General features: G+C 43.9%; 1 protein-coding gene across 1 annotated transcript in view; it reads right to left on the reverse strand.

Moving 5' to 3' along the window:
* The window catches only part of SLC25A17 (solute carrier family 25 member 17), a 44,780-nt gene that overhangs the window by 16,417 nt on the left and 6,178 nt on the right, over window positions 1–22,185 (reverse strand). Inside the window, exons 2-4 of the mRNA XM_049771680.1 lie at window positions 3,409–3,469; window positions 2,822–2,888; window positions 339–490 (exon numbers count right to left, since the gene is read on the reverse strand). Coding sequence (XP_049627637.1) covers window positions 339–490; window positions 2,822–2,888; window positions 3,409–3,469 — 280 coding nt within the window. The remainder of the gene's footprint in view (window positions 1–338; window positions 491–2,821; window positions 2,889–3,408; window positions 3,470–22,185) is intronic.

Consider the following 22,185-nt stretch of genomic DNA (forward strand, 5'->3'; position numbering starts at 1 on the left):
CAGGGCAAACACCCTACCCACTGTACGATGTCTCCGACATCCTTTTATCCTCTTTGGCTGACAAATAAAACAAACAAAACAAACAAACAAAAAAAGATGAGAGAGAGAGAAATGAGAGAGAGAGAAAGGAGAGAGAGGAGAGAGAGGAGAAACAGAGAGACACAGAGAGAGAGAGAGAGAGAGAGAGAGAGAGAGAGAGAGAGAGAAAGAGAGAGAGAGGAAATATATGTTCAAGGGAGACACAGGTTTCTTCAGAATGAAATATGCAAGGAAACACAGAGACAAGCAAGTCCAATACATTTTCAAGAAGAAGCATAAGCTGTTTAGAACCGTATTACCTGCGACAAATCCAACTACCAGGTCCTTGCCAGTAGTAGAACGCTGACCTTTCACCCAGACGGTTTTGAGGCTATTGAAAGTGTAGAAATAGACAAAATTGGAACAGCAAAGACTGGAGATAACTGGAAACCATCCTCGATATGGTGCCAGGCTAAAGGAAAAAAAAAGGTAAGAAAATAAAGATGAAGGACAAAAGCCGCTAAAAATGAGCAGAGAGGACCCTAGGCTTATCATCATTTACATATTCTTACTGCTACACTTCAAAATACTCCAAACTGTACACATGCCTTATATTCTGAAGGAAGCTCAAAGCAAAAGATAGTTTCTAGTATTAATGGTATCAAAGAAACAATATGCATTCATAGACAAGATTAGAGACAACTTAGCTACAGCTTTTAGTTGACAAAGCAACATTCACGTTTTATTATAGGCAAGAATACCTAAAATTAAGTGAATTGAAATCTACGGGGTATGATCATATGATAAAGCCAGGAACTAAATGGACTGTCCTAGTTAAAATCAAAAACAATTTAAGCACCTGAATAATAAAATAACCATTTATTTTGTTAGACGACACCCAGCTAATTAACCCAAAACAAAGGCATACTCCCATCATCCTCCTTCCTTTAAACTTATCCCTTTTGATCTGTAGAAGCCCACCTGGATTAACCCTCCCCAGATGGTGGATTTTGTACTGAGAGAATAAAGAAAAGTGAGTTTTAATTTGGTGCTAGAGACCATGAGGCGACTGACTCCACGACTCTCTCCAGACTGGCTTGGTTTATTAATTCTTTGCCTCTACTCTGCTTCTTCAGACCCATCTGCCTGAAGGTAGAAACATGGTCTGGCATGGGGGGGGGGGGTAATGTGTGACACAATGTGGGGACTTATTTTACAATGAACCAAGAACTTGTTGGGTTTTTTTTTTTGTTTGTTTGGTTTTTTTTTTTTGAGCCATACCAGTATTGCTCAAGGAAAGAGCCTTACTCCCCCATTACACTAATACTGAAAAACGTATCTGCTGTATTGGACCTATAATACAGCAGGTAAGACTGTACCTGCTGACCAGTTCATGACCTGGTGCCCTATTTGGTCCCCCTATTGCTACCAGGAGTGATCCCTAGGCAGAGAGCCAGGAGTAGGCTGAGCACAGCCAAATGTGCCATCACCCCACCATGGAGGGAAAGAAAGAAAAAAAAGAAAAAACCATATCTGCCCAGACTGTTTATAAACTGAAAATGGGAAAATTGAAATTATACAGAGGCTGGGGACTAGAGATATAATAGAGTGGGTAGGGTGCTTGCCTTGCAAGTGACCAACCCAAGTTTGATCTGCAGCATCCCAATGGCCCACCAGGACTGACTCCTGAGCGGAGAGCCAGGAATAACCCCTGAGCACTGCTGGGTGTGATCCAAAGACAAAACAAAACAAAACAAAACAAAAAAAGTTAAAAAAAAAAAGAGGTGCATGATTTACATCAGCATTTCTTAATCTTTTTTTCAACTGTGGCCCCTACTGACTTTGTTTTCTTCCTGTGCTACCAGTTGGCCTCCTAGTTTTGTGCCATTGTTCCCATTTGTTTAGGTGATAGTCTCTTTGGAATACCCTGGAACACATGGACACCCATAAGGTTTGAAAAATGCTAATCTGGGGCCGGAGAGATAGCATGGAGGTAAGGCATTTGCCTTTCATACAGGTCATCGGTTCGAATCCCGGCACCCCATATGGTCCCCCGTGCCTGCCAGGAGCAATTTCTGAGCCTGGAGCCAGGAATAACCCCTGAGCACTGCCGGGTGTGACCCAAAAACCACACACACACACACACACACACACACACACACACACACACACACACACACACACACACACACACCACACAAAAAAAAAAGAAAAAAAAAAAGAAAAATGCTAATCTATATGAATGCATTTGATAGGAATCAAGCCAACAACTTGTAGTTGTTCTGATTTCCAAGCCATATGCAGCAGAGGTAAGGACTAGTCCTGGCTCACTGGGCTCCAGGGCTTCCCACACGCAACATGTAACATGTTCACTCATCTGTCTCTGAAGACCTATATCAAATTCTTGGTTTTACTTGGTTTTCCATAAAACAAGTTCTGTGATTAAAAAAAGGGCAAACCATAGAACCTTGGGGCCAGAGAGATAGCATGGAGGTAAGGTGTTTGCCTGGCATGCAGAAGGATGGTGGTCTGAATCCCAGCATCCCATATGGTCCCCTGTGCCTACCAGGGACGATTTCTGAGCGGACAGCCAGGAGTAACGCCTAAGCGATGCCGGGTGTGAAAAAAAAAAGAAAAAAAGAAAACAACATAGAACTTCAAGGAAATAGAAACTGATAAACTGATAAAGCAGGCAATTACAGATTCGTAACATGAGAAGGCTACGAGAATGGACAGAAGATGAGTCTCCTAACAATCCTAATGAACTTCCTTGTCTAACAGAGATGAGTTAGGTAGTACTCACAGGCCTTCTTCCTTAATGATCTCCAGGAGCACCATGTGTGTGGTTTTGGACTTTCTTTTCTCATCAACTACAAGACCAAAGAGTATAAATTTCAGAGATTATCCTCTGAGAACGATCTTCAGCAGCTTCAGTGCACTGCCATTTCTCTTGTATGAACAACCTCCTATTGTATTCTTCCATCTCCTTAGCTAACTTCAGAACTCGATGATTGTCGGGTGTTACCAATTCCTAACAATACTTGGCACCACATAGACCCCTAGCACTCCTGAAAGGGAACACCCAATATAAAGCTTAGAGAAGAATCTGAATACAGCTGAAATGGTTCCAAAACCCACCTAAAAAGTCTCAAATGGATGATTTTGTTTTCGTTTTTGGGCCACACTCAGGGGTTACTCCTCGCTCTGTGCTCAGAAATCGCTCCTGGCAGGTAAAGGGGACCATATGGGATGCTGGGATTCGAACCACCATACATCCTGAATCAGCTGCGTGCAAAGCAAAAGCCCTACTGCTCTGCTATCTTTCTGGCCCTGACTTGTAACTTACTGACAACAAAAACAGGGAGACGATGACTACAAAAATATACTCACCTTGAAGTCGAAGACGCGCGGTATCCAGAGGAAAAAATACCGTCATTGCTGTTACACTTCCCTGAAAGGTTTGGAAAAGGCTTTAGTTATTATAGCATTCTAAAAATGAGTCACAGGGGCCGGGCGGTGGCGCTGGAGGTAAGGTGCCTGCCTTGCCTGCGCTAGCCTAGGACGGACCTCGGTTCGATCCCCCGGCGTCCCATATGGTCCCCCAAGAAGCCAGGAGCAACTTCTGAGCGCATAGCCAGGCGTAACCCCTGAGCGTCACAGGGTGTGGCCCAAAAACCAAAAAAAAAAATAAATAAATAAAAATGAGTCACCACCACACCCAGCAGTGCTCCTGGATAGCTCCTGGCTCTGTGCTCAGGAGCTACTTTCAGGGTTCTAAGAGAACCATGTTGGATATAGAACTGGGATTAGCTGCTTGTATGGAAAGTGCCTGAATTTCTATCCTGTCCCTCCATTCTGAGCCACACTCAATAGTGCTCAGTGCTTACTCTTAGCTCTATACTCAGGGATGACTCCTGGTGGTGCTCAGGGACTGATTTTGGGATTGGCCACATGAAAGACAATTACTTTATCCACTGAGCAATTGCTCCAACCCTGGAGCCACACCCAGTGGTGCTCAGGGTTTACTCCTGGTGGTGGATGAGCCACAAATTTTAAATGAATAAAACTCCATTATTAACAACAGGCCAAATAATATCTTCAGTGATCAAATACATACAATGTTTTAATTTACTGGAATTATTATTGTCCAAACTAAGTATAGTAGGCAAAATAAAGTTCTCTCATACCAATGTTCATATACCCATGAGTATATGATACGGCAGACTGTTAACGAACCGACCTTAAAATAGGGACATAATTCTGAATGATCTGAGTGAGCCAATATAATCACAAGTCTGAGAGGAAGGCAGAACTAGGTGGAGGGGCAAGAGATCTAGTTTAGTGATAAAATACTTGACTTGCAAGTATGATGCCCCACGCTCCATTCCTGGCACGGGCATGTGCACACATACAGATACACACAGACACACAGACACACACACACACACACACACACACACACACACACACACACACACACAAAACAGTGGTGGAATTGAGACATGAAGTCTCAACTCACCACTATTAGCTTTGTAGATGGACAAAGGAGCCACTAATCAAGGAAGCTTGAAAAGTCAAGAAAATGAAGGGCTGGAGCAGTGGCGTAAGCATTAGGGCGTCTCCCTTGCACGTGTTAACCTAGGTTAGACCATGGTTCAATCCCCTGGTGTCCCATATGGACCCCCCAAGCCAGGAGCGATTTCTGAACACATAGTCAGGAGTTACCCCTGAGCGTCACCGGGTGTGGCCCAAAAAGAAAAAAAAAGAAAAAAGAAAAAAGAAAATGCTCCCTGAGACCTCACAGTTAAGAACATAGCCTTGACAAAAACACAACTTCAGCTCAGTGAAATTGCATTAGACTTCTGTCCCTTCCTCCTCTGCTTATTCGAGGCTTTATTAAAAAAGTTTCTTGCGAAAATTTTGTTTTGCTTTTGTTTTTGTTTTTGGGCCACACCTGGCAATGCTCAGAAATCAATCTTGGCAGTGCTCGGGGGACCATATGGGATGCCAGAGATTAAATTTAGGTAAACTGCATGAGCTCTACTATTGCTCTGGCCCCTCTGGAGAAAATATTTTTTAATTATTGTGGGTTTTTTTTTTTTTTTTTTTGGTTTTTGGGCCACACCCATTTGACGCTCAGGGGTTACTCCTGGCTATGCGCTCAGAAGTCGCTCCTGGCTTGGGGGACCATATGGGACACCGGGGGATCGAACCGCGGTCCGTCCTAGGCTAGTGCTGGCAAGGCAGACACCTTACCTTTAGCGCCACCGCCCGGCCCCTATTGTGGGGTTTTTTATTATTTTTGTTTGTTTTTCAGTTTTTGGAAACTGAAACCCAGAGGTCCTCAAAGAGTACTTGTCTCTGTACTGAGGAATTACTCATGATAGGACTTGGGAGACCTTATTGGATGGAATGTGAGTCAGGGATTGAACCCAGGTCAGCTGTGTGCTAGACAAGCACCTAACCAAACCACTATTAAGTGTTAAAGTTTAAGGGTGAAATTTGGGCTTTTATTTCCACCATTATGGTGGCTTAGACCAGCATTTCCCAATTGAGAGACATGAGATGTCTTGAGACATCTTGAGACAAGATGTTCCAAGGGGGCCAGAAGTAAGAGACCATGTAACTGGGAGGCCATGGCACAAGACTAGGGGGTCAACCAGTAAGACAGGAGGGCCACAGTAAGGAAGAGGGGCTCACTACTTTCTCTCACTTCTCCACTGTATTTCAATCAAGACATAAACTCCTTATATTTTGGTGATGTGGGAAGGTCAGGGGAGGGTTATAGTCCACTGTATAAAGGCTGAGAAACAGGGCCCAGAGAGATAGCACAGCGGCATTTGCCTTGCAAGCAGCCAATCCAAGACCAAAGGTGGTTGGTTCGAATCTCGGTGTCCCATATGGTCCCCCGTGCCTGCCAGGAGCTATTTCTGAGCAGACAGCCAGGAGTAACCCCTGAACACTACCGGGTGTGGCCCAAAAACAAAACAAAACAAAACAAAAAGGCTGAGAAACACTGACCTAGACAATATGCTACAAAGTGGGGCCAGAGAAATATTACAGCAGTAGGGTGCTTGCATAGGGCCAACCTGGGTCCAATCTTCAGTACCTAATTTGGCCCCTCAAGCCTTGCCAGGAGTGATTCTTTAGTAGAGAGCCAGGAAAATGCCCTTATTTTTATGGACTAGTCTGGACTAAGCATAGAGTTTGGAACAGCATAAATCCCTGAACTTATTAATGTGAAAGTACTAACAAATTCATATTCATGTGCAAAGAACAGTATCTGTGAGGAAAGGTATTCCAAATGCTAAAGTTAAGTTTATAACTTGACTATTCTGTATACTAAGGTTTAGTTTTAATGTGTCCTTGCCAAGCAAACACACAGATGACTGTTTTTTATAAGCAGCTGTTACCTGAAGGAAAATATTTATTATATGTTCAAGTCTTATGCCAAGCTATATAAAAGCACATATTTTAAAGTTTGAATTCAATTCCTCTTTTCATATGCTTGAGTGTTTATCCACCTCTAGAATATCTGTTCACATATATTTTTGTACCAGAGAGGACTAAAAATAAAACCATTATTTTGAGCCCCAAAGATTTCTAACCATCTGAATGGGAGTTCTACTGCTGACAATAATTACAATGTAAAAGAATCCATTTCCAAAGAAACATTCTCTTGTATAGCACTGAAACCAGTTTTAATCACAACATTCTACAATCATCTCTTGGCAATGATTCACTTGGTGGTGGGAAAACCAACTGCTGATCACAAGGGCACCTAGAGAAAGAAGTGGAATGAGGGACCACCAGATTTCCTTCACTGGGAAGTAGGGAGGCTCAACCAAGGTAAAGAAGTCATACCAGAGCTGGGTGGCAAACGTAGAGCAAAGGTCTCTCTCAGGACTACATTGGTTCATTGCTTTATCTCACTTCTCCATCATAGTTCCATCAAAACATAAACGCCTTATATTTTGGTGATGTGGAAGAATTTGTTGCAGCTGGGAACAATTCAGGGCTTCATATCCACCACTGAGTTACATTACTGACCCCAGAAAGTACATGATCTTTAACCTGACTGTTTTCTTCTGCTTACAAAGGTATACATGGAACACACACACACACACACACACACACACACACACACACACACACACACACACACACACACACACGGAAAACAAAACAATAAATTATTTGGGTTTTATGAGGCGGCAACACCCAGTACTTGGGGATCAGTAGTGAGTGGCTAGGGATTAAACCTTGGTCTCCCACATGCAAAGACCATTTAGTTATCTCTTTGGTCATAAATGACAGTCTTTTTTGTTATATTTTGTTTTGGGCCACACCCAGCAATGCTCATGGGTAAATCCTGGCTCTGCACTCAGAAATTGCTCCTGGCAGGCTCGGAAGACCATATGTGATACCAAGGACTGAACTAGGGTCCATCCAGGATCTGCCGTGTGCAAAGCACTTATAGCTGTGCTATCACTCTGACCCTAGTTTCTTTTTTTTCTTTTTGGGCCACACCCTGTGACACTCGGGGGTTACTCCTGGCTATGTGCTCAGAAATCGCTTGGGGCTTGGGGGACCATATGGGCCGCCAGGGGGATCGAACTGTGGTCTGTCCTAGGTTAGCACATGCAAGGCAAATGCCCTACCTCTTGCTCCACCGCTTAGCACCTAGTTTCTTTTTCTGAGTGTTTTATGGACCAGAGTGATAGTGCAGGGGGTTGAATGTTTGCCTTGAATGTGGTCAACCTGGGTTAGATCCTGGGCACTAAATATGGTCCCCCTGAACCTGCTGAGTGATCCCTTAATGCAAAGTCAGGAGTGTGCCTTCACCAAACACCCCACCCATCAAAACAAAACAAACAAATGAAAAAAACCCGAGTTTTGGCATAGGGAAAGAGAAATACCTAAGAATAATTATAGCTCAGGGATTCTCAAAGTATGTCTGAGGAAGGGTTGAAGTCTGAGGCTTTGCTACACATACATTAAGATTATTCTAGTCAGGGGTCAGAGTGGTGGCGCAAGCATCTGCCTGGTGCTTGGCAACCTAGGACGGACCATGGTTCGATTCCCCAGTATCCTATATGGTCCCCCAAGCCAGGAGCAATTTCTGAGCGCATAGCCAGGAGTAAGCCCTAAGCAGCACCAGGTGTGGCTCAAAAACAAAACAAACAAAAAAATACAGATTATTCTAGTCACAGGCAAATGCAGATGAAGAACTTATAAAACAATTCCTAGATTTCTAATTTGAAAATTTAAGGTGATGAGGCCTGAGAGAACAAGACTTATAGTGCTTGCCTCAATTGAAACTGATGCTGGTTCTACATCTGGTACTGTACATATGTGCCCTTGAGCACTGCCACTAGTGGTCCCTAGCACTGCTTGGGTGTTAGGGGGGTAAAAAAAACTCAAGGGGCTGGATAGTACAGTGGCTAGGATGTTGCCTTCCACATAGTGGACTTGGGTTCCATAAGACTGCCAGTAGTTATTTCCGAGTACAGAGCCAGAAGTAAGCCCTGAGCTTTGCCAGGCGTGGCTCAAACAAAAAATATTCAGGGTTGGAGAGAGTGACTACTGAAGCTAAAGTTGCATGTTGCAGACCCTTGTTCAAATTCCAGCACCGCACATGGTCTTTGGAGCACCATCAGGGGTCACTCCTGAGCACAGAACCAGGAACAGCCCCTGAACATTGCAGAGTGTGGCCCAAAAACAAAAACAGAAAATAAAAACACTACTCATTTCTCTTCAGTTACGTGAAGCAGCATCTGATAAGTTTTACCTTTCCTCAAGATTCAGTGGGTTTTGGGAGATAGCTCAAAGGACTGAGAGGAAACACACCTTATGCAGGTTTGGTTCTATCACTACTATTCCAGGACATTTTAGTATCTCCAAGGGAAAGTTGTAAACATTATCCCTAAGTCTGGCTAATGACTTTTCTATATTTTAAAAATAATTTTTAATTGAATCATAATGAGAAACACAGCAACGAAGTTGTTCATGATTGAGTTTGTCATAAACTGTTCAATACCCTTCACCAGTGCACAATTCCCACCACCAATATCCCCCATTTCCCTCCCGCCTTCCCCCATATGCCTCTGGGGCAGACATTTTTCTTCTCTCTGTTCTTTTTCTATTATTTCTACCACATATATTTCCCATAAATCGAATAAAAATACTTCTTTCTGGGGCCGGGCGGTGGCGCAAGAGGTAAGGTGCCTGCCTTACCTGCGCTAGCCTTGGACAGGACCTCGGTTCGATCCCCCGGCGTCCCATATGGTCCCCCAAGCCAGGAGCAACTTCTGAGCACATAGCCAGGAGTAACCCCTGAGCGTCACAGGGTGTGGCCCAAAAACCAAAAAAAAAAAATACTTCTTTCTTTTGTGTATGTGTGTACTTAGCTTCTTTCTAAGATCAGTCATACATAATTAGAACTGTTTTGTATTATAATTAAGATGCTATTGCATAGATGCACCATTTTATCCATTCACGTGTTTATAAACTTGGGCTGCTTCCATTTCTTGCTTTATGAATATGCTGCTTAGAAGACTTTCTACAAGGTCTTTTTATTTTTTGTATGTGTGGAGGACCCTCCACATACAAAAAAAAAAAAAATCACCTTTGCCCTCCACAGAAAAGAATTCAGTAGGCAAAATGGTGAAGCAAGACAATTTTTATTGAAACACATTGAGAAAAATGAGGGAAGAGAAAAGTAAATGCTTGAGAGAACACATGCTTCTCCAGAGTGGAAATCAAGCAAGCAAAGAAATATAAAAGTTAGATATGTTCAGGGAAAACATGCGCTTGAGGAGCAAGCTGTGAGCTGTTTACAAGCTCTTAAATGGATATATTTTCAATCCTCTAGAACTGCTTAGTTATAGAATGGTTTTCCTTTCTTTAAAAAAAAATTTTTTTTGGAGGGACCGAAGAGGTGGCGCTAGAGGTAAGGTACCTGCCTTGCAAGCGCTAGCCAAGAAAGGACCGAGGTTCAATCCCCAGGCATCCCATATGGTCCCCCAAGCCAGGGGCAATTTCTGAGCGCTTAGCCAGGAGTAACCCCTGAGCATCAAATGGGTGTGGCCCGAAAAACCAAAAAAATAAAAAAATAAAAAAAAATTTTTTTGGAGGGGCCAGAGAGGGGGCATGAAGGTGGGGCATTTGCCTTGCATGCAGAGGGATGGTGGTTCAAATCTCAGCATCCCATATGGTCCCCTGTGCCTGCCAGGAGCAATTTCTGAGCGTGAAGCCAGGAGTAGCCCCTGAGCGCTGCCAGGTGTGACCCAAAAACAAAAAAAAAAAATTTTTTTTGGAGGGGGGAAATGTTGGAGCCACATTCAGGAGGTGTTAGCAACTGGATCCTAGTCTCTTGCATGACAAATGTATGCTCAACTGTTGAGTTCTCTCCCCAATCCTCTTTTTAAAAAAATTTGGGGAGGGGGGGCAGAGAGATAGCATGGAGGCATCCCAGCATCCCATATGGTCCCCCGTGCCTGCCAGGAGCGATTTCTGAGCATAGAGCCAGGAGTAACCCCTGAGCACTGCCAGGTGTGACCCAAAAACAAAAGAAACAAAAAGATAAAACAAATTTGGGAAGGGGAGTGTCTTTCAAGAAGTCCTCAGGAGGCCCAGGGGCCCCTCCTTATGCTTCTTGGCAATGTCAGCCAAGGTCTGAAGATGTGGTACTAATGTAGTTTGATGGCACCAGGGAGTACCTGGGCCACCTAGTGGAGCTTTGGGAGTTATGCGGTTATGGGACTTGAACCATGTTCCTTAACTCCTTTACATCTGGTGTGTGTGTGTGAACCATGTTCCTTAACTCCTTTACATCTGGTGTGTGTGTGTGTGTGTGTGTGTGTGTGTGTGTGTGTGCGTGTGTGTGTGTGTGTGTGTGTGTGTGCATGTGTGTGTGTGTTCAGGACTTAATCTTGACTCTATATTTAGGGATCTCTTCTGGGGGTTTCGGGGGACCATCCAGGATACTAGGATACTGGGGGATTGAACATGGATCCACCACGTGTAAGAAAACGAACTATCTCTCCTGGGCCTCTGAACATTTTGGTTGTTGTTTTGGAAAATACCTGGTAATATTCAGGGCTTATTTCTAGCTCTGTGCTCAAAGATCAATCCTGGCAGGGCTCAGGGGGCAACACGGGGTGCCAAGAATCAAACCCAGATAAGCCACATGCAAGGCAAGCGCCCTGCCAACCATGCCATCTCTCTGGCCTGGTCCTCTAACATTTTAAAGTAATACTGAACAACTTCCTTCAGTGGTTGCACAATTTTATTTTTCCACCACCGCATAGAGATCTAATTTCTCCATAACTTTACCGTCCATTTAATTACATCCTCTCAAGTGGTTTAAAATATTTCACTGAGGTTCTGATTTACATTTCCCAGATGACTGATGCTTACCTTATGTCAAGCGTCATTTCACATTTTCATTACACACTTAAATATCTTCATGGAAAAATAAAGACTCGAAATTTTGTCTATTGCTTTCTCTTTTGAAGGGTACAAGGGGAGAAAGGATGGGTCTCCCAATGATCAAACTCAGGGTGTTATACATGCATAGTATGCTACTACTGAGCATGTTATTTTGTTTTTTATTTGGGGCCACACCTGACAATGCATAGGGCTTATTCTTGGCTCTGCACTCAGGAATCATTCCTGGAGAGGCTCAGGGGGGCCTATGGGGTGCAGCTTATCCACCCTGGCCAGCTGTGTATAATGCAAGCACCCTACCCAAGCATTCCAGCCCAAGGCCTGTTCCCTTTTTGTGGGAGGGGGGTAATATACACAGAGGAGCTCAGGGATCATTTTGGCAAAGCTCAGGGCACCACATGGAGTGCCAGGGATCAAATCTGGGTCAGCCACGTGCAAGGCAAACAAACACCTTACCTGCTATGCTATCTCTCTAGCCATACCCTATTCAATTTTTTTCCCTTATTCATTTTTTTATTTTTTGGGTCACACCCGGGAGTGCTCAGGAGTTATTCCTGGCTCTATGCTCAGAAATTGCTCCTGGCAGGCTCAGGGGACCATATGGGATGCCAGGATTCGAACAAACAACCTTCTGCATGCAAGGCAAACAGCTTACCTCCATGCCATCTCTCCTCTCTCCAGCCCCTCCCCTCCCCTATTTTTTTTTTTTTTGGGCCACACCTCGAGATGCTCAGGTGTTACTCCTGGCTATCTGCTCAGAAATAGCTCCTGGCAGGCTCGGGGGACCATATGGGACTACGGGATTCTAACCGATGACCTTCTGCATGAAAGGCAAACTCCTTACCCTCCATGCTATCTCTCTGCCCCCCCCATTCATTATTTAACCTTTTGTCAAGCATCTTTTCCATTATTGAGTTAAAAGCATTCTTTATATATTGCAGATATAAGGTAAGATTTACAAATATGGTCTCAGATTTTGGCATTACTTTTGTAATAGTATCTTCAAAGTACAAAGCTTTCCATTAGAATTAAATGTTTTCATGTTTTTTCTATTAATTTTTGCTCTAGATATTACACAAACACAAATTTAAACCAGTGCTATTTTCCCGATTCACTGTGAGTACTGTGAGCCTTTTGTTTTTATGTAATCTTTTGTGGGTGGAGAATGAGGGTTGGGTCACATCTGGCAGTGCTCAATACTTACTCCTTGCTCTGTACTCAGCAACCACTCTTGGCAGGGTTACGGAAACCATATATAGTATGAGGGAGATCAAAGCCAGGTTGGCTTCATGCAAGAAATGACCCTTATCCTTTGAACTCGTTCCAGCCTACATCATTTTCCCAATCTCTAATAATGGCACTACAATCAAGTCTATTTTGTCTGCTGTTAATGGCTTTACCAGCAGTTTTTGTACTGTCTGGCAGGTCTCTTTTCATATTTTCACTTTAATACTGTCTGCATTCTCATCTTTTAAAGTCTTTTATAAACAAGATCATGTTAAAAGTAAAAATTCTAGTGCACTCCTTTTAACCAAAACATTTTGTTCATCATTATTTATAGCTGTCATATATTTCTGTGACTTTTAGAGTCATTTTAATCCTAATATTGGAGGGGGGGGCACACCTGATGGTGCTCAGTGCCTACTCCTGGCTCTGCACTCAGGGATCCTTCTTGGCTGGTCTTCGGAGACCAGATGGGGTGTCAGAGGTCAAGCCTGGGTAGGCCATATTCAAGGCAAGCACATAACCAGCTGTACTATGCCTCTGTCCCCCACAAGTAAATATTTTTAAATCTTGGTCAGTGTGTTTATTCATTCTTGCTTATCTTATTCATTTCTCATCAAAAATTTGCACAGGGGCTGGAGCACAGTGAGTAGGGCTATTGCCTTGCACATGATCAACTCAGGTTCAATCCCTAGCATTCCAATTCCTAGCATCCTTAGCAAAAGCCAGGAATAATTCCTGAGTGCAGAGCCAGGAGTAACCCCTGCACACAACCGGGTATGGCCCCCACAAAAAAAGAACTGTATAAAGACTGTATAAAGACAGGTTGATAACATAGTAAGGTTTAGAAGCTAATACACTCTAACTGCCCCGCCCCCCTTTCTCCCTCTCCCTTTTTCTCCTTCCCTCCCTTTCTCTCTGCAGTGCTGAAGATCAAACGACACTAGACAAACTTGACATGTGCTTTACCACTCAACCACATCACCAGCCTCCCACACAAGATCTAACACCATTCTTTTACATACCCTGGATATTTAATAAACTATGAAACACACTCCTAATTTAATTCCATCTTCAAAACAGTTTGCGATATTTGGTAGAGCAATATACTAAACAGAAGCAAATAGCTAAACATAAAATTGCTACCAGGGGGGGCGAAGCAATAGCACAGCGGGGAGGATGTTTGCCTTAAACACCAAACCAGGTTTGATCCCTGGCATCCCATCTGGTCCCCTGAACTGGCCAGGAGTGCTTTCTGAGCACAGAGCCAGGGGTAACCTCTGAGAGCTGCTGGTGTGACCCCAAAACAAAACAAAAGCTACCATTTCATCCTTGGGCATGAAAATTGGGCAAGTAAAAAAAAAAGAAAACCCAGCAAACACCACTAATCTGAAGTTATGCCCTTTATACACAAGTAACTGATTAAAAGACACATGAAAGAGCTTTCAGAGGTGTAGAATTAAATAATTAGCGATGGTGCTGGATAGAGGTGGATGGATGGAGGGATTTTTCTCTGCCATCCCAGGCCACGTGGCTCCGCAATCCCCTTTCAGCTGGCGGGTCCCAGGTTTAGGTGAACGGCGGAATTAGACTCATCCAGAGACAGGCATCAGGAAGCATCAACTTTATTCATGCCCTATCCACCACATGTGTGGCCTATATCATAACCTTTTAAGCATTCAGCCATTCTTAGCTAGCCCTGCATCTTTTTTTTTTTTTTTTTTTTTTGGTTTTTGTGCCACACCCTGTGACGCTCAGGGGTTACTCCTGGCTATGCGCTCAGAAGTTGCTCCTGGCTTCTTGGGGGACCATATGGGACGCCGGGGGATCGAACCGAGGTCCGTCCTAGGCTAGCGCAGGCAAGGCAGGGACCTTACCTCCAGCGCCACCACCCGGCCCCTAGCCCTGCATCTTAACTCCTGTCAACCATCTTCCCTTTGACCTCCATGCTGGCAAAAGACCAAAAGGCCCTAATCCCCTCTAGTCAAAGCCTTATCTACCTTTTCCAAGACCCCTCCCAGGAAATGGGCGGGGTCTTGCAGGTAAAGTCAAGTTACCTAGGAAGAATGGGTGGATGAGGCTTCACAGAGGGTCATCCAACTAAAGAACTTTCATCTTGAAAAGACTAGAACTTAAATACAATTACCACGTTAGTAAAATATCTGATTTTAAGATATTAAATCAATTTGAGAGACAGCTAAAAGAGTGGCAGTCGCAGGAACAAAGATATACAATTGTCAGAAACAAGAAAGTCAAAAGGACAAATTTTTATTTTGGGCTTTTGGGCCACACCCAGCAGCACTCAGGAGTTACTCTTGGCTCTGTACTCAGATATTGCTCCTAGCAGGTTCGGGGCACTATCTGGGATGTTGGGGATCAAACCTGGGTCTGTCCCAGGTTGGCCACATGCAAGGCAAACGCCCTACTGCTGTGCAATCGCTCTGACCCCAAAAGAACAATTTTTTTGTTTTATCTGGGCCACACCTTGCAATGCTGAGGAGTTATTCCTGGCTCTGCACACAGAAATTACACCTGGCAGTGCTCAGGGAACCATATGGGATGCCAGAGATCAAATCCAAGTGAGCCATAAGCAAGGCAAATGCCCTACCCAGTGTATTATCACTGGTTTTAAAAAGCACAGTTTTAAAATATTACTAACCTTAGGCATAATATGAGATGAATAATTACCTTCTCATCTGGCTTCTAATTGTATCATATATTCTGTGCACAAAATGCCATCAGATAATGATTGGTACATTACAGGATTTATGCATGTGTTTGTGTCTGTGTTTGTATGTTTTTGCTCAAAAGCAGACTAATAAATGTAAGGTATAGATGAGCTTTATTACTGAGCTACCTTTTTGATATTTATCAGTTGGTTTTGTTTATTCTTTTGGTTTGGGGCCACTCCAGCAGTGGTCAAAGGTTACAACTGGCTCTGAGCTCAGGATTCACTCCTGGAAGGGTTCAGAGGACGATGTGGGATGCTGTGAAGTGAACAAACATTGGCTACATGCAAGGCAAACATTCTAGAAGCTGTACTAGCTCTCTGGTCCCTGTTTTTTGTTGTTTTTTTTTTTTTTTTGGTTTTTTTGGGCCACACCCGGTGACGCTCAGGGGTTACTCCTGGCTATGCGCTCAGAAGTCGCTCCTGGCTTGGGGGACCATATGGGATGCCGGGGGATCGAACCGCGGTCCATCCAAGGCTAGCGCAGGCAAGGCAGGCACCTTACCTCTAGCACCACAGCCCGGCCCCTGGTCCCTGTTTATAAGGGGTGTTTTTTTTTTGTTTTGTTTTGGGGCCAAACTCGGTGGCACTCAGGGGTTATTCCTGGTAGGCTCTGAGGATTGTATTAATGTCGGGAACTAAACCCGAGTCAGCTGTGTAGAAGGCAAATACTCTAACCATTGTGTATCACTCTAGCCTCACAGTCATGAGTTTTTAATGAATGCCTTCCTTACTAGACTATGGATACCTTAAGAGCACGAACTTAACAATTAATGACTCACTAGGAAAAAATAAAAATTTAATGAGCAGTTGGCAATATCATTCTAGGAGAAAGTCACAGATAACAAGCAAAACTATATTAATCCTTTTTTATTTAGCCAAAGTGTTAAGCATTTATTTTCTCTGTTAAGAACAATGCCTTGGAGCCGGAGAGATAGCATAGAGGCAAGACATTTGCCTGGCATGCAGAAGGACGGTGGTTCAAATCCCAGCATCCCATTAGGTCCCTGGAGCCTGCCAGGAGCGATTTCTGAGCACTTAGCCAGGAGTAACCCCCGAGTGGCACCAGGTGTTGTTGGGGGCTGCTTGAACCCTGAGCATTACCGGAACCTCTGAAACTTCAGACTCTACATACAACCAGAGGCACCCATGGCCTGAAAACAAAGGAAATAGCTAAACTCTAAAATATATTCAAAGCAGCCATCTACCCAGCCAGAGAGAAGTTACCCATATAGAACAACTTGCCTTTGTGTTAGCAAAAGATTAATGTGTTTACAGCTGATGTTTTATTTATGCTTGCTGAGTAAAATTTATAAGATCCTGTTTGGTAACGTTTTACATGACTCGTGCTTTCAGTACAAACAAGATAATGATTAGCATTTTACATGTGCTCAAGCCTACCTCTTTACCCCTCCCTATTTCCTGCCCCCAGCTTATGCTGATAAGCGCTTGCAAGCTGTCATTGGTGGAAAATTGAGTGACGTACTTGTAACACCCCCCATGACGTATTTTGCCTTTAAATGCCAGTCTCTCCGAGCAATAAATCCTTTTGAACAGCGTGAGTTGTCTTAAGCTCTCTCCTTACTAACCTCTCAAGTTTACTTCACAGATCATCGGCTCTGCTCGAGGGAACCCACAAATTACTAGCGACCTTCATTCCCACACCCCTGCGGGTCGGGGGTTCCCCATCGGGGGTCACAAGGTGTGACCCAAAAACAAAAAACAAAAAAAAAAGAACAATGCCTTAATAATATATCACCATCTACATTTTAGACTATATATCTAAAACATTATCTGTTTATTGCTTTTAACAATGCTTTCCCTTTAAATACCTGAAATTTACCTGCGATTGGAGTATTGGTAGCAGGAGATTACTGTGAAATGAACCCAAGACCTCATATGTACGAGGCACACACTCTACACCTAGGCTACTCCACTCACAAACCACCGAAGTATACAGACACAAGCAGACATGTTGAGTTGAAATAATTAACACTCTTAAAAGGAAACTATAGAGGGGCCAGAGTAGTGGCGTAAATGGTAAGGCATCTGCCTTGCCCACGCTAGCCTAGAACGAACCACAGAATGATTCCCTGGTGTTCCATATGGTCCCCTGAGCCAGGAGCGATTTCTGAGCACATAGCCAGGAGTAAACCCTGAGCGTCACCAGATGTGGCTCAAAAAGCAAAACAAAAACTATAGGGTTAATCAAGTCAAGAGTTGCCACCACCACCACCACCCCATAGAAAATCTCATGGAAATAATAGGCAGGGACAAAAATAACTATAAAACTAAAAGTGTCATACCTTTTAAGTACAATGATGTTTGGGCTGGCCACCAAGTCACCAAATTCAATCATTTCCAAAATGTTTATTCAACTTACAGGATGAAAAAAAATTTTTTTTTTGGGGTCACACCCGGCAGTGCTCAGGGATGACTCCTGGCTGTCTGCTCAGAAATAGCTCCTGGCAGGCACGGGGGACCATATGGGACACCGGGATTCGAACCAACCACCTTTGGTCCTGGATCGGCTGCTTGCAAGGCAAACGCCGCTGTGCTATCTCTCCGGGCCCAAATATTTTGTTTTAAAAGAACTAAATGCTAGTTCCAAAGTCTATTTCCAGCGAAGAGTCCAGAAGCTGTGGACTCATATCTGCATCACTGAAATACATGCTTCATCAACTGATGGAGTGCATGGAATCAAAGGACCAATTATATGGCTCAATGATATGCATGTGGGAAGCCCTAAATTCAACCCCTGGAAACCACATATATACAACACAAATTAAAAAATAAAAAGCTGGGCCAGAGCAGTGGCGCAAGCTGTAAGGCATCTGCCTTGCACGCGCTGGCCTCGGACGGACTGCAGTTTGATCCCCCTGCATCCCATAGGGTCCCCCATGCCAGGAGCGATTTCTGAGCGCATAGCCAGGAGTAACCCTTGAGCATCACTGGGTGTGGCTGAAAAACCAAAAAAAGGTAAATAAATTTAAAAAAGTTTTCTATATGGCTTTTATCTCCAGTCCCCCCATCTTTTTTTTGGTTCTTGGGTCATACTGAGTGGTGGTTAGGGGTTACCCCAGGCTCTGCACTCAGGAATCACTGCTGGTGGGCTCAAAGGACCAAATGGAATGCCAGGGACTGAATACAAGCTGGCTGTAGCAAAGCAAACACCCGCTACTGTACTATCACTCAAATCCCCTGGCGTGGCTTTTATATAAAAAAATGTGGGGCCGGGCGGTGGCACTAGAGGTAAGGTGCCTGCCTTGCCTGCGCTAGCCTAGGACGGACTGCGGTCCGATCCCACGGCATCCCATATGGTCCCCCAAGCCAGGAACGACTTCTGAGCGCATAGCCAGGAGTAACCCCTGAGCGTCACCGGGTGTGGCCCAAAAACCAAAAAAAAAAAAAAAAAAAAAAGTTGAATATGGGGCCGGAGAGATAGCATGGAGGAAAGGTGTTTGCCTTTCATGCAGAAGGTCATCAGTTCAAATCCCAGCATCCCATATGGTCCCCCGTGCCTGCCAGGAGCAATTTCTGAGCATGGAGCCAGGAATAACCCCTGAGCACTGCCGGGTGTGACCCAAAAAACCACACACACAAAAAAAAAAGTTTAATATGGGACAGGAAAATAGCAAAGCAGGGAGGGTGTTTGCCTTGCACACAGCTGACCCAGGTTTGATCTCCAGCATCCCATATGGTCCCCGAGCTTGCCAGGAATAATTTTTGAGCACAGAGCCAGGAGTAACCCTTGAGTACAGTCAAAACAAAACAAAAAATTGTTTAGTCTGGAATGCATACTTTGCATATGGAAAGCTTGACCCATGGCATCACCTGATGCTCCAAGTCCTAAACGATATATTCCTCAAAATAAATGTTAATCTTCCAGTATCACCACCAAATTGATTTTTGTTGTTGTTGTTTATTTTGGGGCCACACCCGGCTGCACGTAGGGGTGACTCCTGGCTCTGCCCTCAGAAATCGTCCCTAGCAGGCTCAGGGGACCATAAGGGATGCATCGGATTGAACTCGGGTCCGTCCTGGGTCGGCAGCATGCAAGGCAAATGCCCTACCGCTACGCTCACCACCAAACTGAAAGTTATTCATCTAAACTGAGTTAAAACAAGTCTATCCATTGACATAAAAATCAAAGTAATTCTCTATCCTATTATAGAGATACAGGTTAAGTAAAAGATCTAAAGAAGTGTTTTGGTTTGGTTTGGGAGGCACACAACCAGCAATAATCAGATACTCCTGCTTCTCCGCTCAGGAATTACTGCTGGTAGTATATGCAGGGATCAAATCTAGGTTGGTCATGTGCAAGACAAATGCTGTACCAGTGTATTATAGTTGCAGCCCTGAGAAGCACTTATTTTCTTTTTTGATTTTTGGATCACACCTGGAGGCACTCAGTGGTTACTCCTGGCTCTGCACTTAGAAATCACTTCTGGCAGGCTAGGGAAACCCTATAGGATGCTGGGGATCAAAACCAGGTCAATCGCATGCAAGGCAAAGGCCCTCTTTGCAATGCTATCACTCAAGCTCCCCAAGGAGCATTTCTTAACTGGGAGTCATATGGTTCCTTAAGCCACCAGGACAATTTAAGGGGCCACATGAACAAATAAGATTGGAAGGTGGACATGGTCAAAAAAAAGGTTGACAAATACTGGCTTCAAAGATAACAAACTTGAGTATCTAATGAAAAAAAGTATTAGGACCGGAGTGATAGTACAGAGGGTATGGTATTTGCCTTGCACAGGGCCAATCCAGATTCGTTTCCTGGCATCCCATAAGATCAGCCATGCCTCGCCAGGAGTGATTTCTGAGTTTAGAGATAGGAGTAACCCCAGTGGTGTAGGCTACTGCCTCCTCATCCCGCTCCATCTCCCCCCAAAAAAGATTCTGAACTTTAGAATAAAGCAAAATAATGAGTTTCAGGTTCCAGTTATAGCCCATAATATATAAAAAGTTGCTTCAAATTTTCATATCTCAGTTTTAACTATCAAAGTGAGAATGTTTTGGGATTTTTTAGTTTTTGGGACACACCAGCAGCACTCAGGGGTTACTCCTGGCTCTATGCTCAGAAATCGCTCCTGGCAGGCTCGGGGGGACCATATGGGATGCTGGGATTTGAACCACCATCCTTCTGCATCTAAGGCAAACGCCTTACCACTGTGCTATCTCTCCGGCCCCCAAAAGTGAGAATTTATAGAAAACACCTAACAGGCAACAGTTGGCACTTACCAAACATCAATTCCTATATGACACCTTTTAAAGCTGAAGTCAATTTTTTTTTTTTTTTTTTGGTTTTTGGGCCACACCCGGCAGTGCTCAGGGGTTACTCCTGGCAGGCACGAGGGACCATATGGGACACCGGGATTTGAACCAACCACCTTTGGTCCTGGATTGGCTGCTTGCAAGGCAAATGCCGCTGTGCTATCTCTCCGGGCCCTGAAGTCAATATTAATCAGAGTCCCAAGTTTAGTAATTGTAAAGTTCCTTCCTAAAGAATAATAGCTTTAAAAAAAATAATTACTTGGGCCCGGAGAGATAGCACAGCGGGTTTGCCTTGCAAGCAGCCGACCCAGGACCAAAGGTGGTTGGTTCGAATCCCGGTGTCCCATATGGTCCCCCATGCCTGCCAGGAGCTATTTCTGAGCAGACAGCCAGGAGTGACCCCTGAGCACCGCCGGGTGTGGCCCAAAAACCAAAAAAAAAAAAAAATAATAATAATAATAATAATAATAATAATTACTTAAAAATTACTTTTTAATGAGAAAGAACTCTTTTAGGAGTCTAATAGGCTAATAATGGTAGAAGGATGGCAAACTAAGCCAGTCAGAAGCCAGTTCCATTGATCAAAGAAAGAAAAGGACGAAGAGGAATTGTGTACAGAATGTTCTGTATATAAACTTGGCATAAACGGAGAACAAGCAGCAACTAAGATGACAGTCTCCCGCCTGTCCATTAATCCTATACGGTTTTATGACAGGATATGTTTAAGCATGTTTGAGGACTAAAGCAAAGTGAGCTCGGGAGAAACGGTGAAGCTCTAGTAAAGTGGTTTAAATTAATAATAAATCAAACAAGACTCTAAAAGAGAATTCAGAGTGAGGCGAGTAGGGGAGGAGGTAGTCGACAGTGGATGCAGATCAGTTTCTCCTGAGACCAAAAAAATGTGGGCAATAAAGGAGTAACTGCAATTGATTCTGAAATTAAAAGATAAAATTGAAAAGTGAGCAAGTTCACCTTGAGTGGCCTGTTTTGTTCAGAGTAAAAGGTGAAATCATCTGGCACTACTGGAGGGAAAGAACAGAAAACACATGAGAGGAAATTTCCCACCAAATTTAATCCCATGAGAATCTGAGCAACTAAAGTCAAACTCAGGGTTATTACTGGTTTTGAAATCCTTGATTTTATCTGCAGGAACCCCAAGGCATGCCACAAAACACTCCAAATTCATGACTTCTTTAATGTACTTTTTGTGTTTGTTTTGGGGCCATAGCTAGCTATGCTCAGGGCTAACTACTGATTCTGTGCTCAGGGATCACTCCTGGCAGAAGCCAGATAGATAGTAAAGTGGTTAAGACATTTACCGAGCAGGGTTTGTTTGATCCCATATGGCCCCCAGTTTGAAATGATTTCTGAGTGCAGAGCCAAGAGTAACCTGAGTGATGCCCGGGTGTGCCCAAAAAACAAACAAAAAAGGATCACTCCTGGCAGGGCTCTGGGGACTATATAGGGTGCCAGTGATTTAACCTAGG

The sequence above is a fragment of the Suncus etruscus genome, chromosome 4 (genome assembly GCF_024139225.1).
Source record: "Suncus etruscus isolate mSunEtr1 chromosome 4, mSunEtr1.pri.cur, whole genome shotgun sequence".
Classification (NCBI taxonomy): Eukaryota; Metazoa; Chordata; class Mammalia; order Eulipotyphla; family Soricidae; genus Suncus; species Suncus etruscus.